This window comes from Pezoporus occidentalis, unplaced genomic scaffold (genome assembly GCF_034315485.1).
Source record: "Pezoporus occidentalis ecotype Australia unplaced genomic scaffold, CSIRO_AGI_Poc_V1 ctg81, whole genome shotgun sequence".
In the NCBI taxonomy this organism is placed as follows: Eukaryota; Metazoa; Chordata; class Aves; order Psittaciformes; family Psittacidae; genus Pezoporus; species Pezoporus occidentalis.
Window position 1 is genome coordinate 2,324,689 of NW_026916170.1, and position 15,616 is coordinate 2,340,304.

Consider the following 15,616-nt stretch of genomic DNA (forward strand, 5'->3'; position numbering starts at 1 on the left):
AGCATAAGTTTTATATATTGGGTCTATTTCAAAGATAACATTCTCAGTGCTCTGCCTGGTGATTTCTTTATCCTCCCAGGTGCTGCGTTGCCACTGACAAGCTAAGAGTCAGTGTTTTGGCCCAAGGCCTTCCTCAAGGAGGCTGGCATATATCCATACAAGGACAATGCAACACCTGTAGTAAGAAAACAGAAGTACAGAAATGGGATGCTCTTTTGTACTGTAGAAAGCTTTCACTGTATTTATTGCACTATTTTTTTTTCAGATGCACAAAAGCCAAGTTGTGTACAGAGGCATAAACCATAAAATGGAAAACCAAAATTATCAATACTGTTCAATATTTAGCAAATTTGCTTTATTTCATATAGTTCACATCATCCAGGCAACATCTCTTTTAATTCAGTGTTGAATAAAACATTTACTTGAAGTCATGGAGAAAAAGAAGAATGGCTATTTTGTATTAAAGTGTGTAGAACATGAACTATGTATTTATTATGACAACGTATGTGTCTACAGTGACACATTATTCTTGTCTGGGCTTACTGAATCAAAATGACAAATATAATTAAAAAGTCAAACTCTCACAGAAATTTAACTATATGGGTTTTTCTAAATATTATCCATCTACGTCAAAGGAAAATCAAACCCAAATATTCAAGCAGTTATTCTAATGAGAAAGCAATATCAGGTAATTGTGAAGTTTATGTTCAAGTTAACAAAATCTAAATGCTTATTAGGTACCTCAAGAGTAAGTCAAAGGTGTATCCCCGAACTAAAGATACTGCATCTGAGAATGACAGCACGTATCTGACAATTTGAAACAGTTAAATGTTTGTACTAAGGCAGATATATATATTTGTTAAAAAATATAGAATTTCAATCATGGGAAACTGCACTTTAAAATAGAAAATACTCAAAACTGGTGTATACATAGATTTCACCATGAGTTTCAATCACAAAAATCTTGAAATTTCAGGATCAGGCCACTGACACAGACCCAACAATATCTGAATTATTTTAAGTTAGTATTACAAAGGGTGAACAAATCTTGACAGTGAACTGTTCTATTAAAACAGAGAATGGGATGGAAAGTTCTTCAGTTTGATTTTCTACTTCAAGGATTGCTTGAGGTAAAACACTCTAATGATACCAAAATTTATTTTCAGACTATTCTGATCTCTTTGTAAAGAAAACAAAATGCTGTCATAAATGGAGAATAAAATGGTATGACTTCATAAGCAATGAAATACAGATGTAGAAAAGGTACCTGGTGTGATGCCGATTTTCCTTAGATGATTCTATGTCTTGAACTTAAGAAAAACAAAACTATAAATTCTGTATGAAGGAGATAATGCATCAAGATTTCGATGTAGGATAGTTTATTACCTAAAGAAGTATGTACAAATTCTAAACATGAAAATAGTAAGTAAAAGAAATCAGACTCTATTTACACTTTTTTTTACAAATGTTTTTACAAATGTATTTTTTTTTTTCCTAAATAACAGGACAAACACATAAGACCAATCTTTCTGTATTACATACATAAATAAATACTGACTTAAAATGAATGCTATAGGATCATAATTTCTACAGCCAATTTGGGTAATAGAGAAGCAGTTCTGTTATCTCTAGTACAATATAATTAAGTCAGAAGGAAAAATTTTACATATAGAGCTCTGTTAATTAATTTGTAAATTGTACCTTACTAATATATTCAGTAGAGGTAATACAGTCATTACATTTCATGCCCACAACTGAACAATGAGTTTTGGCATGCAAAACCATATATAATCATCAACATCTGTAGGTATTCATTTACATTTTTTTAAATAAAGGGTTTTCTTAATTATTTTAAACTACATGCAACAGCTTATTAGCATCATATTCCTGGTTACAATGCACAAGTTTGCGTAACATTATTTTTAGTAGTTGAAGTTCACAGGTGCACCTCAAAAGGGTATATGTACTTGGCAAATAATATGAGAAAATGAATTAATAAATAAGTCAATATCACGACATTTACATATACACAAGACTAAAGTAAAATGTTTCATGGTGGTGTACACAGAATTTAGAACTGTCTGGGTCTCACACTTTGTTCTGTAAGGCCCTGATTTAAGACAGTATTCAAGCAAATTTTGACATTTGTGCTTTATTCAAGGCATTGCTAAAGCTCCTTCTTAACTGCACAGGTTTACTTCGATCCCACTGACTTCTTTTATATATATATGAAAGTTTCCTCTTCTGCACACCTTCCTAAATCGGGGCCTGCTTATCTGAAATTCCCTGGCTCCAGTTGGGAGCATGGAGATGAAAGCACTGGGGAATAAATTGACTTAGTATTAAAGATTCTACGCAGTTCTGCTAATCTGAATGGTAAAATTCTCATTCAGATTAGCAATGAATATTTCTTTATCTGTGTGACCATGTCAAACATTAATGTCAATGTTAGCATTGCCACATAATGTCCTCAGCTCTTTCTGAAGCCATTAAGTCGAGCATGTTCAGCATTCCAGAAGTCAGACCTCTTGTTTATTGTCTATGTGCTATATTCTTAATGAATATTCAAGATTATACACATAGAAATACACACAGAACAAGTTCTGTCTTATTTGAGTTTCTCCTGCTCTATAAGCAACTCAAAACAGGTGAAAAAACAAAGAATAAACCATTCTCTTCTTAAAAAAAAATCACTGATGAACAAAAAAAAAGTCCACTTCAAAAAGCAGGTAGCAAAAACAGCATACTGTTATAATTCTGCTTAAAGAAATGAAGATAAAATGCATCCTGAAGTCAAGAGACATATTAATCAGAATCGTACATAGCAAATAATACATCAGTGTAAAGGTGCAGAGTACCTAGAACTGTCCCAATGTCTATATTAACTCTGTATTACACAACATCATTAGAGAAAATAAATCTTCAACTAGTGAATCAAATAGCTCTATTGCCGAATTAAATGTTTAATGACTTATGCTAGTAAATTAGGACAATACCCTGTAAAATTCAGCAAACAAGGCTTTATGAATTAGGCACTAACAACTCCAAATCTGTACTGCTAAATTCAAAGAATAATAAGGAAAACACTGACAGTTGGAAATTTAACATCCAGGCATGAGCTTTGTTGACTTCATATTATTCATTTTTGATTTGGAGGGTGACTTAAGAGCTGAGTTTATATGCTGGTTTGCAAAAGGAAAAAAATAATTTACATCTTAGTGGACTCTACATAAATACACTGGTTCAATGCAACTCTAACAACATTTTTTTAAAATTTCCAGATTCTACTTTAAAAGGGAAAACCACACCATGCTCTTCAAAAATATAGTTATTTTTAGAAGCTGAATGCTTCAAAGAGACTGGCATCAGCAAACAGGAACTCTTCTCATTCATTTCAGAAGCATGAGTCTTCCCCTCAGCAACCAAGACTAAGGGTATGATCACTCAGGGCTACTAACTTCCAGTTTATCTCCAAGACAGATCTGGTATCATTGTAATAAAGATGGACATTTGTGTTCTACGCTTTACAATGTCACTGTGAATGAAACATAATTTCATTAAGATTAATCAAGTCACTGCAGATTTGCTTCAGCATAACTAGAACAGACTGTGATTGAAAGCTTTGGACAGAATATTTCAAAGAAGCCTGAGGTAATTATTTTCCCTGATCCCAGTGACTCCTGCTCTCAGCAAACATCATGGCGATCATTTCTAGCCTTACCTATGTCCTGTGCAATTTAAATGTCAAAATCCTGCACACCAGTCACATTCAAATTGTGTTTTCTTGGTAAAAATTTATACACACAAAACATTTCCATCCTGTCAAAAAAACTCTTGAGAATCTGGCTTTCTGCCAAAATTTAAAACAAACCTTTATAACAACAGGTTTTATGAGAAAGAGTTCACCCTTTTATTTCCTAATGTATTTTGGAAAAGGGGAGATGACAGTATGATAGAGGAAGGAATTATAAGTACCATAGCCTTTAACATTTTTAAAACTACTGTAAAAAGTCAAAACCATGTAGCAATAGAAAATGTCTGCAAAAGTTCTTGGTCACTGAGTGCATACCTAAAAAGACAACAACTGAAGTAGAAATAGAATGGATGGGGAAAAGAAGCCCTTTAAAATCAAAGGCAGAAATGTAGGAAAACTAGAATAAGCAAAAAATTAACTCAGCTTCCTTCACCCCTGTGTTATTAACCCACAAGAAACTAAAAGCTACAAACTTTAGTATAGACAAACTGTATTTGAATATTTTGTGAACACTCTACTATGATAAACATAACTCTGCTCCTCAGTTTCGGGTATGTATTTGTTTTTTTTCATATTTGCTTTCCACAAAAAACTACCAAAAGAAGGAAAGTATATTTAGCACTAAAGGCTGAGCTTCTCACACTGACTATCTCAGGCAAATATGAAGTACAGGTGAGTCTGTAGCATCTGCTGGTAGAAAAATTGACCAGTTTGACTCCTGCGAGTTTGAAGTATTTTATCCTCATATGATGATATGGGGAACAATGGAAATGGTGTCAAAGAATGCAAGAGCATGTTGAACATCCCGAACATTAGAAGCTGATTATAAGTATCTGTATGAACATTTATTGGCAGATATTTTCCATCCTCTCGATAATAAATCTAAACAGTTTCTGTTTACCGTTGAGGTATGTCTCTCTGTGTGGCAAATTATGTTAGACAGTTTATATTGCACAATAAGGCAATATGAATTCCCTTATGGTTAAAAAGGGCACCCTTCTGTCTAAATTTGAAAAATGCATTCAAATAAACTATAAACTAATGTTTTCCAGATGCCAGAATATAGTCACATAATTCTTTCTGTAAGCAGAACAGCAGAATAGATCCAATACATCCATCCTTCTGTTCAAAAGATCCATGGGGAAAAGAAATATGCGCACCAAAAGTCAAAGCCAAAAAGTAGCTCTGCAGATACTTGAATAATAAATGTGCCTCAGAATTTCAGTTAATGTTAACTATTCATCTCGAAATATCATATAAAAAAAATTATAAATGTGATTTCAAAAGTAGGGCCTATCAATTAATTGTATAAATCACCATTAATTTTCAACAATTCTATCAATTGCCATTTGTTTCTTTACAATGGTACATCTACCTTGTATATATTTTAGCTATTAACTATGTTAACAGAAGATCTACACATAAGAACATTACTATTTCAGAATAGATAGGTGACACAAATGTATCGTCATCCTCCTCAGTGGTGATACTGCAATTACTAAATACTGACTATTTTAGGGCTTCTGCTACTGTTATTATTTTACTTATGTCCTTATTTCAGACTTATGGAGATCTTCTTTAATAGCAAAATACACTAGGACTTAAATTGGTGACAGGCAAAGCTTTAGTAAAATAGATCATTTAAATACGCTGATGAGAACATGGCCTCCAGTGTTCAAAAGTATGTATACACCACAGGACAATCTTGCAAATGTTAATGTTGGAGTCACTAAGAGAAAAAGCTGTATATGCTGCACCATTTCAATCTACTTTAAACACAGAAATGCAAAAAAAATGTTCATTATAATGAACAAACTTCTGATTTTCTCACAGGTGTTGAGTTGTATGCAGTCTTCAGTTTGTGGAATAGCGGTGGTCATTAAATGATACTTGCTGTATGCTTTATCCTGCTCTTGGTGCAATTACAATTTTTCATGACTAAACTACAGAGAAGTAGATACAGATCATACAGGATGGTAACTTCCACTGGAAAACCGGTTTCATTGCTTCTACAGATGTGCCTTTTCCCAGACTTCATTTGGGAGCTCAGTTTTTTTCTCTTATTCATATAACCATCTGAAACAGTCTAATACTTCTCTGGGGGTGGCTTATAGTGATGTGGATGATGTTGCTTCAGATGAGGTCCTAAAAAAAGAATAAGAAAATATTCATGTATCAAACCCTGAATACGTAATACCAACATTTAGCATTACTAAATAGGCTTTGTGAGGCCTTCAGCTGGCAATCCTTTATAAGTGAACAGCCTGTGTTGACAACTATGTGCATGTTAAGTGCAGACAACTTTAGTGAGACTGTGAAAAGACAAAAAGATTCAAGAATCTTGGACTAGTTCATTGTATTTTTTACTTTGCTTTATCACACTGGGATGTACTTTTCAGAAATACACAAAATGCTGAAAATGGCCATTAAGATGTTTGAACTGCTTTATAAATACGATCAGGCTTTAGTCATGCTGGACTGAATGCACCCAGCAGAATTTAATCTTGAAAGCTGAGGAATCCCAAGCCTAACTAGTACTTGGAGGACAGACCAGCTTTGAACCCCAAGTGCTACAGGCGTAAGCCAAAGGGCTGTGCAGGAATGAATGGCAAACATCAGACCACAGAAACTGACTGAAAGATTGCATGTGCTTCCATCATTGCTCGGTATGGTGGGGGGGAACGCCATATTATCACACATCTTCAGTTTATGGAATGCTGCTGACATCAATAAAGACTCTGAGGCTCAAGCAAAATGTTTACATGTGGACCACTGAAGTTTTGTAACATACAACCACATGTCAAAATGGTGTAGAACTTACTGTGGGGTGAAAATAGAGGAAGGTCGGGTGTTCGAAATGATTTTATTGTAGCTGGCCCTTCCCCACCAGTTGTCAGCACTTGAACTTCCAAGCGGTACAGCATTGATGGCCTCAGATTGGGCACAGTAAGTACATAATGATCCTAAAATAAATAAATTGCATTAATCCTCAAAGCATGTAAAAATACAACACGGTTGCTCTACTCACAAAAAATCAGTTGTTTAAACAGGTTCTGTCACTCTCAGTACTGACAAATCATTTTCTTAGAAATACATTAAAAGAATTTAATGTATACATCACTCCATTGAGAGGACTTGTTCTGAATTTTTTGCCTCACATTCTCTTTGAGAAGACTTTTTTTACCATAATATTATGGTTGCATGTGTATGAGGTCCAAATTGTTCCTTACTGTTCTGGAAAGTGGATGCTCATCAAAAAAAAAAAAAAAAAAGAAGTAAGTTCCTAATCATTGCTTTTAACAAACATGTTCATTATATAAATCTGTTTTTATGTTGGATCTGCTTGGGAGTTCTACTAATTGGTAAATTAATTAATGGCAGGCCTAGGGCCCTTGCTGCAGCTAGCAAAAGTAAGTGTGATTTCAGGTTTGTCCTAATTACACCATAAGAATTTGCCTTCAGTTCTTAATCCCATTTCTGGCATGATGGACTCACTTTTCAGTGCTCCATAACTTTCATGGTCACATTTGTGCAAAATAAGCACTTTTCAGCTGAAACAGGAAAGATTCAGATTAGATATTAGGATGAGATTCTCCACTATGAAGATGTTGAGGTACTGGCGCAGATTGCCCAGAGGAGCTGTGGCTGCCCCATCCCTGGCAGTGTTCAATATCAGGTTGGAAGGGGTTTTGAGCAACCTGGTCTAGTGGAATGTATCCCTACCCATGGCAAGGGGTTTGGAACTGGATGAGCTTGAGGGTCTCTTCCAATCCAAACCATTGTATGATTTTATGAAAATAATTTCAGAGTAAATTTAAAAAAAAAACACTCCTAAATGGGAATATATCTGGCTCAAGACTAACAGGTATTAAGGAATTAAAAGTTCTGCTACATCTTATTCCAAGCTGGAAAGGCCCAGTCCCAGGAAGCAGACAACAGGGCCGTGATGCTGAACATTGTGAGCAAGGTGTGCTCCTGCAACCATCCAGGCTGGGCTGGGCAGTAAATTGAAAGGCATGTTCTTCTGGTTGGCTATGAGGGGAAATCTAAGTAAACTGTGGGAATAACTGGTAATTTGCTGTTGCTGAATGAGGGGGAAGAGAGAGAAAGAGGAGCGCAAACATCACATTCATACGCTCACTCTGCTAGTTCAGGTGCTCCTCTGGCAGTTGGGACATGCGCGTTTCAGCCCTGGTTGTGCAAATACTGAACTTTTATCAACCAGAGGCTATCAAAGAGAATGAGTGAAAGATCCTCACCACAAAATACCTATGTCCTGGTGATTTCTGAGAGGTAGGAGATACTGTTTCAACTCAAGTCAGTTTTCTGCAAGTTAACCAGTTGCCATAGACAAAGACAGATAGATAGATAGATAGATAGATAGATAGATAGATAGATAGATAGATAGATAGACAGATAATTAAATAAAATTAATCTCCAGGCTCTACAGTAGTGAAACCAGAGGACAATAAAGATAAAAAATTAAAGCAAAACACAATGCAAAGGAATGTTTTAAATAAAACATTATACATATTTCAGACCTAACTGGACCTTAAAAGCTTAAAAAAAGGAATAGAAATGCTGAATAAAACATATGCCTGCTCCTAACAAAAAAGATGAAAACAAATGTGTAAGTCAACATCTCATGGTCTTTAACTTTGCTTATTATTTTGTTAAGTGGCTGTAGTGTGCCCCATAGTTCTAAGGAATCCATGGTCAACTTTGTTGCTCTTCTGCAGAACAACAGGCTTTGAAACATGGGTGCCCTATAGCCCTTGGTCAGCCTGCTAGGAATTAAGACAGAATGATGAGAACCTTGCCTTAGATTTGTGAAAAATGCATTAAATGTAATACATATCCAACAAAACATTCTGCACATTTTTTGAGGAGACAAATGTGAAAAGGTTTTCAGCAAGTTCTGCTCCAGAAACAATTGCCTTGATCCACTTCCCTAAAGTGAATGGGAAGACACCCAATGTTATTAGCAGACCTTGGATCAAGGCCAGCTGCTAAATCCTTTTGTTGACTGGTGGATCTGGTAGCAAAGTCTGAATGAAGTGCCATTCACCTGCCTCTGCCAGAGGAGGAACTGAAATAGCAAAGGCCATCTTAAAGCAAATAGGAGGAAGAATTCAAATTATTAATTCTTGCATTTCCAATGAACAGTGACATCTAGTTCTCCTTTAAATTATTTGTCCATTGGACAACGTTGCATATTGGCAGACGGCAAAGTGATTTTTATTTTTCTTAGAGCAATGATACAAAGGAAGAGAAAATTCTTTTATATCCGCTGACTTGGACACCAAATAATTAGTAAAACTGTAGTAACTGCCAAGTTGAACAGCCTGATCATCAAAAGAAAATAAAAAACATCTATTGCCACACAGATGATCTTTTCCTCCCTTCAGGCATTTCTCAGACAATTGTTGCTAATTTGACAACTGTGCACATTAAAATGTTTGATGTGTCATTAAGATGAGTAGCTCTGCTGTCTAGCTCCAGCAAGTAGGAAAAATTAAGCACTTCCTGCTCTAACTTGCCTGCAGAGCCAGAGAATGCTATGTGTGACATCTGCTTCACCACTAACATTAAAAATACACACACACTTATGAAGCCACCAGCAAAGAAAGTAATAAACAACTTACTGCTGGCAGTATCTGTGACTGTGAAATGATGCTGTTGGGTAAGCTGTTCTGCCGGCTTTCCGTGGTTACTTCTGCCCAAGTGACTTGGAACCCTGTCATGGGCTGGTGAAGGTCTGCCTTGGATATCTTCCAGGAAAAATGGCCAGTGATGTTACCTTCCTGAACAATGAAAGACGCAGATAGATTCTCGGGTTTGGCCAACACTTTGGGTAGAACTGGCACTATAAATTTGGAAAGCAAAAAAGATAAGCTCAACTTCGAGAGATAATGTTCAATAAAGTTCATTTAATTCCACAAATCAAGGATAGATAGAGCTGCCTTTCTGGTGTTACCAGGATTCTGCCAACTTTCTGGCATCAGACTGTCAGTGTTAACCAAAGTCTACCTTTGATGCAATCCATTGGCATTTTTGGGCCAAATTCAAACTTCAGATCGAATGCTTTCAGCTGCAGGTGACAGAAAGGAAAGCCTGTGGCATGTAAAGATATAAATGCCTCATTCACAGGCAGCCATCCTTCTTCTCCACTGTATTTCAGAATACCTGAGCTCAGATTTTCAGTTTTGGGATCGCAAGAAAATCCACAGGATAGCACAGAACTCCATGATGCAAGCAAAAAGTGAAAGTCATGCTCTAAAACTGAAACAGAAGCTAACAGGGGGACTCTGATTAGGGGAAACATAAGCCTTAGTTGCAGTTGCTCAGGAAGGCTGCAGTGCTGGAAACTGTCAAGAGGGGTGGTGAGGAGATGGCAGTGGTGGCCAGCAGGGCTCTGAGGTGACCCACAGAGCATGGGATACCCTTGGGGATACTAGGGACTCAAACTGCGAGTGTCACCCTCTAAATGAAGAGAGAGGTTCCCAGACTTGGCTGTGCAAAGCCATGGTTGACTTGACCAAGTGCTGGCAACAATCCTGCTTCAAGTGGGTAGCTGGATTAGCTGACTCTAGAGGTCCTTGCCAACCAGTATCTCCGTAATTCTGTGATTTCCATAACCTTCCATCTGCACCTACCATTGTGGCATCACTGTGAAAGATATGTGTCTGTATTTGTTATTTGAGAGTAGAATTAACCTAAATAAAATCAAACTGCTTTGAAAAAGCAGCTTGCATCAGTAGCAAAACATGCAAAAGATGGGTCATGCCAGTATAATTATGTTTACAGTTATTATCCATCATTACAATAAATGTTCCTCCTTACAAAAATAAAAACTGTCAAATAACAAATGTCATGTTTTTAAACAGCCCACTAAAATTATCACGTAACTGACAAGACAGTAATATACTAGCCAAAATCTATACTGCTCTGTATTTTAGTAGATTTTTCACATAGGCACCAGTCATATTTTTATTCTGAAACTTTCATTTCCAATTTTAGAATAGCTTTAAAGGCTTTTTTTTTTAATTTATTTTATGATTTGAAACTATTTGGCTAGTTCTCCAGATCATGCCTTACCTCCTTCAGCAGGACAATTAATGTGCTTGTGGGTTTTTTCTTTAAATGCAGAGCAAGATGGGGTAACAAAGAAAATACTCTCAGCCTTAAAACGACCTTTAGAAGTTGCAGGCAAAATAGTTACTTTATATTTGCATGAAAATGACAGGTCCTTCAGAATCATGTAGTTTTCCTACAATAAAAAAACAAAAAACATCACATGGTGCAAACAGACCTCTAGGAAAAACAAACAAAAAAACCAAACCAAAACAAACAAACAAAAAACAAACAAAAAAACACCAACGTTGGAAGAAGATGAAACATTTTTTCCACTAATTCCTGCTACGCTTAACACACGCCAACACGGCTTTTAGTCAAAGAACAAAGCAAACACTGCCTACATCATGATTATTTTCAGTAGTATAATATATTAGCATGGCGTTTGGATATGTCCTTCAATTCTACACAGTTCCTTTGCCATGCTGCATCAAAGCAACTGGCTTCTAACATTTAGAACAGTCTTTCTGACATGATAGAGTGGGAGTAGCAATGTGAGGATGTAAATGCTAGTTGAATTAAATAAATGTAAGAAAGCTGAGTTAAGCTGCTGTAAATGACAGGCTTCATCTACATTCAATTTTTTAAAAGCACATTTAAAGTCCAGCACATCATTAAGGATCCATTTTTTTTCTGCTTTACTACATTAACTACTTCTATCTTCTTGTCAGGAAGAAAAGCTTCCCAGCTGAACTACAAAGCACATTTCTCCATTTAAAGACAATAACCAGAGAAGAAAACTTTACACAAAGCATAAGTGTCCTGCTAAATTCATCTTGTTGTCTAAAGTACTTTTGAAAATCAAAGCCTGAAAGCTTTAGGAGGAATCATATATGAGAGAAAAATGTGGGGTTTGTTTTTTTGTTTGTTTGTTTTGTTGTTTTGCTTTTTTCCTGGGAAGATGTCCAATAATACCTTACTGTCTAAGGTCAAAAGTCTTTCACTGCCTTTTAGGTCTTTACTTCCCTTCAAAATCACTATTTTCCAGTGTTCTTCTACATAGACACTTTTTTCTAATGCCAAATTGGATTTGTCTGATGTTCACTTGGAAGGTCATTTTCATTGAGACATAGAGATGAGGCTGAGAATGAACTTGACTCCCCTTCCATCTGCCAGAAGAGTGCTCTAACAGGCTTGACACCTCCTTTGGACTATTTTAATTTATTGTGACAGGGTCTAAATACTCAACACTGGATATGTAAAGCCTTTATTCACCTTGACCTATCACGTCCAGTACCAAAGATTTTGTAGCATCCCCCTTCTTCTGTATGCTTGCAGCTAGATTCTCCTCCTTAAGAAATAGTTCCCCAAAGTAGATTAGACCAACTACTGTAAGATGATTGAGAGGAAACAGAATCGTGGAATCATGAAATGATTAGCGTTGGAAATAACCTTAAGATCATCTAGTTCCAACCCCCCTGCTATGGGCAGGGATGCCTCACCATAGACCATGTTATCTTAGCCTCTGTCCAATCTGGCCTTGGACACTGCCAGGGATGGAGCATTTACCACTTCTTTGGGCAGCAATAATGAACTAACCCCATAATGCATGTCGACAAATTTACAAAGATATTTTCTGACCTCTAGCGGAAATAAACTCCTTAAATGTCAAATTTCTCCTATCTTCAATGTGCATAACTTGAAATATTGCGACTGATCATAACATTATGTCACAATCATTTTTTTAATCCACATCTAATAATTTGCTTTGCTGACCCCATGAAGCAGTAAATCTTACAAGCTAACAGTCTCCTGCATGAGAAGTGATGTCTTTTGACTTACTGTACTTCTACATACCATTAAGTCCACTGAATTGATCTCTAGTACATGTCAGGGTAAGAAGGAAAGGTGAAATGTGATTTCTGCCATTCTCCATAACCCACTAAATCAATTGTGATGCACCAACCACATTACAATGTTGTTCAAATGCTTTACAGGGACAGATGACACTAGACTGCCAACAAATTGAGTATGAAGAACTGTCACTGCAATATATATTTGGGCTGACAAAAGCTCTGACATAGAGCTTTTCTTCTTATCTGATACCTGCCTGACTTTCAGATTTAATGTCTAGTATTTTTCAGCTATGGCCCTTTTTTCTTATTCGATTACTGCCCTCAAGTTTGTGAACCCCACCTGCATGTCTAAAAGAAAACTTAGTTTATTAATTCCTATTATTACTGTTCAGTATAGGCACTCTGCTGGAGCCCTACAGTACTAATTATAGATAAAGCTCCATGTTCTGTATGTTCTAGAGATGTAGATGTACTTAGAAGTTTGTTTGCCACTTTCATTTCCTAACTAACACTGACAAAAACAACAAAAAATTACCATAGTATGGATTAAAAAAACCCTGAACATGACAAAAAAAAAAAACCAAATAGTCCAGATGCATTATCTTTTGTCAAAGAGGAACATAAAGAAGAAACATCCTTATTTATCTGTGAAGCATGGTATAAATCATACTGTTTAGAAGCTATTCAGAATCAAGCAGAAGGCTGAATGGACACTTACATAAGTCAGCTCTGTTACTTTCCCACGTCCTTTGGTGTCATTGTGCACACAGGACTCCAGTAACCAGTGGACTTGGAATTGATTCATGCTGGTATCTGAATGATATAAAAAGAGAAGAAAAAACATATAACTATGCTTTCACCATTTAAACTTTTCTGGCTTCTCTGGATAAAAATGGGAGTTTTAACTATTGCAGAGATGGTAGTTCCTCACTAGAATGGAGAAAATATTACATACTTACGTAATTTAAAGCTTATGTCAGCTAATGGAGATAAATCTAAAAACAGTGAATTGGCATTTTCTGATATGTAAGAATATACTGCTTACATTTTTTTCTTAAATCAAGCATTTATATTGAGCATTAAAAAAAATAACCTCAATGCTGCTACTTCTAAACATCCTGCAAATTATGGGAATGACTTTGTGTCAACTGCCTGTGACTGTTTATATTGTCAGCATCACAACACTGCTGCCTGGCATGGCTTGAGAAATCTGTGCCTGAAGATATGTGACAATGTCTGCAAATCCCTGAACCTTCTTCTTTCAGAATACATCATAACAACTATTCAGCTTCTGTCCAAATAAAATTCTAGTCTCGACTCTTAGGAATAACACCAAATGCTTGAGTTTGCTCCCATTTAAATCAATGACAAAACTTGCTGCAGTATCAATTGTATAAGCCTTCAACCAATTTCCAGCTCTTTTAGCTTCTTGTCTAATACTGATTGCATAAGGAAGCAAAACAAAGGGCAATAAAGAATTAGATGAAAGAAGAAAATCTCATCAGGTAATGCAAATACATCCTGTCATTTTTCTGGATTTAGTTCTCCTCTATCTTTATACAGGGGATACAAAATTATGTCTCTTATTATTAATTAGCTTGGTATGACACAGCCACTAATGCCAAGTCCCTAATTGTGGGTTTCAGGAAGGAAAACAAATATCTTTGATGCCTTAAGGGCTGATCTGACATTAGACTGCTATGAGTAATTTGGATGCAAAAGGGAAGGATTGTAAATGAAATAGAAAATAAGTAGTGTCTGAAACTAGCTCAAATGGCATTGTGGTAAAAAGACTGATTAGAAGCTCCTTGAAATAGATTTTTGCAGCAGCTATCATCATAACAACGTATGTACTAATTGTGTAATTTCTCTGGAAATTCAATTTATTTTTTTTTTTCCCAAAAAGAAATCTATAAAGAAATAACTGCCCTGTGATTGTTCCCTCCCTTTTAAAAATAAAATTGATGTGCTTTCACTTGCCTCTTAGATGCTGAACTTTCCCACCTGATGTGCCTATTGGATGAAGACACAGACTCACAGAGCATTTATAAGTAGGTTTCATCTGATTTAATCTCTTTCAGTTCATTCAGTTATTGCCTGTCATCTGCTTGTGTCCCTCTCCTGGGACAAAAAACCAGAATACCTAGCTTCTTGAGACCTGAAAACTTTGTGCTGCTATATTAATCATGCTATATTAACGATGTACACTCTATGCCAGTTAAGCACAGTGAATGTGTTATTGAGTGTATATTATCTGATAATCACAATTTATAACTATCTGCACGTAATGTGGGCTGCTCTCTGTAGAGCTAAAAAATGGCTATTTTCACTTGCAATCCATAAAAAAATCACTCTTTCTTTGGTAGACATTATCCAAACAAATTAAGCCTTGCCATAATCCAGCCATTAAGAACTGGATAAGACACGTATCTCAGGTAGGTTACTAAATATCTCTTGATGGGCAAACATTTTAAAATAAGTCTCAAACATCAAGAGGTTACAACAGTTCAGCATCCAGATACACTTGTGTAGAGATTTGCTAAGCCTCGGCCTAGAAATGTAATTAAATAGATTGTAACCCAAGATATTTGGTATTTCCAGCTCCTGGCACAGCAGCATCTTGTTGGATTACAATGCAGCTCCACCTCCATTGCTTCTGTGAGCTTCTGCTCTTGGTCATTCTCTTCTTTCCTACTTCTCCTCTCTTGCACTAGCAAACCCTTTGTAACCCATCCATAAACAGCTGTGGTTTCTGATACCTTCTCTCTTTGAACTAGAAAATTAGCAAGAAGTTATTATTTGTTATTAATTTCACTTTCTATCAACTTGGACTGTAAATGTAGGATGAAGATTTCCATTTTATAATTATGTATTTAAGCAAAGTGAACAAATAATCTTATATTTGATAGTGCTCAGAACTGATAGCCTGATA

At 36.0% G+C, this 15,616-nt stretch overlaps 1 protein-coding gene across 3 annotated transcripts in view; it reads right to left on the reverse strand.

The window, feature by feature from the left end:
- Positions 1-328: 328 nt before the first annotated feature.
- Positions 329-15,616, reverse strand: part of ANOS1 (anosmin 1) — a 143,172-nt gene continuing 127,884 nt past the window's right edge. For 2 of the 3 annotated variants that reach the window (XM_062603837.1, XM_062603836.1), the window contains 5 exons: positions 13,403-13,497; positions 10,853-11,024; positions 9,400-9,620; positions 6,576-6,717; positions 329-5,899 (listed from right to left, as the gene is read on the reverse strand). In XM_062603837.1, the coding sequence (XP_062459821.1) occupies positions 5,841-5,899; positions 6,576-6,717; positions 9,400-9,620; positions 10,853-11,024; positions 13,403-13,497 (689 nt within the window). In that variant the 3' untranslated portion in view covers positions 329-5,840. The remainder of the gene's footprint in view (positions 5,900-6,575; positions 6,718-9,399; positions 9,621-10,852; positions 11,025-13,402; positions 13,498-15,616) is intronic. The other variant, XM_062603838.1, reaches the window with a different exon arrangement.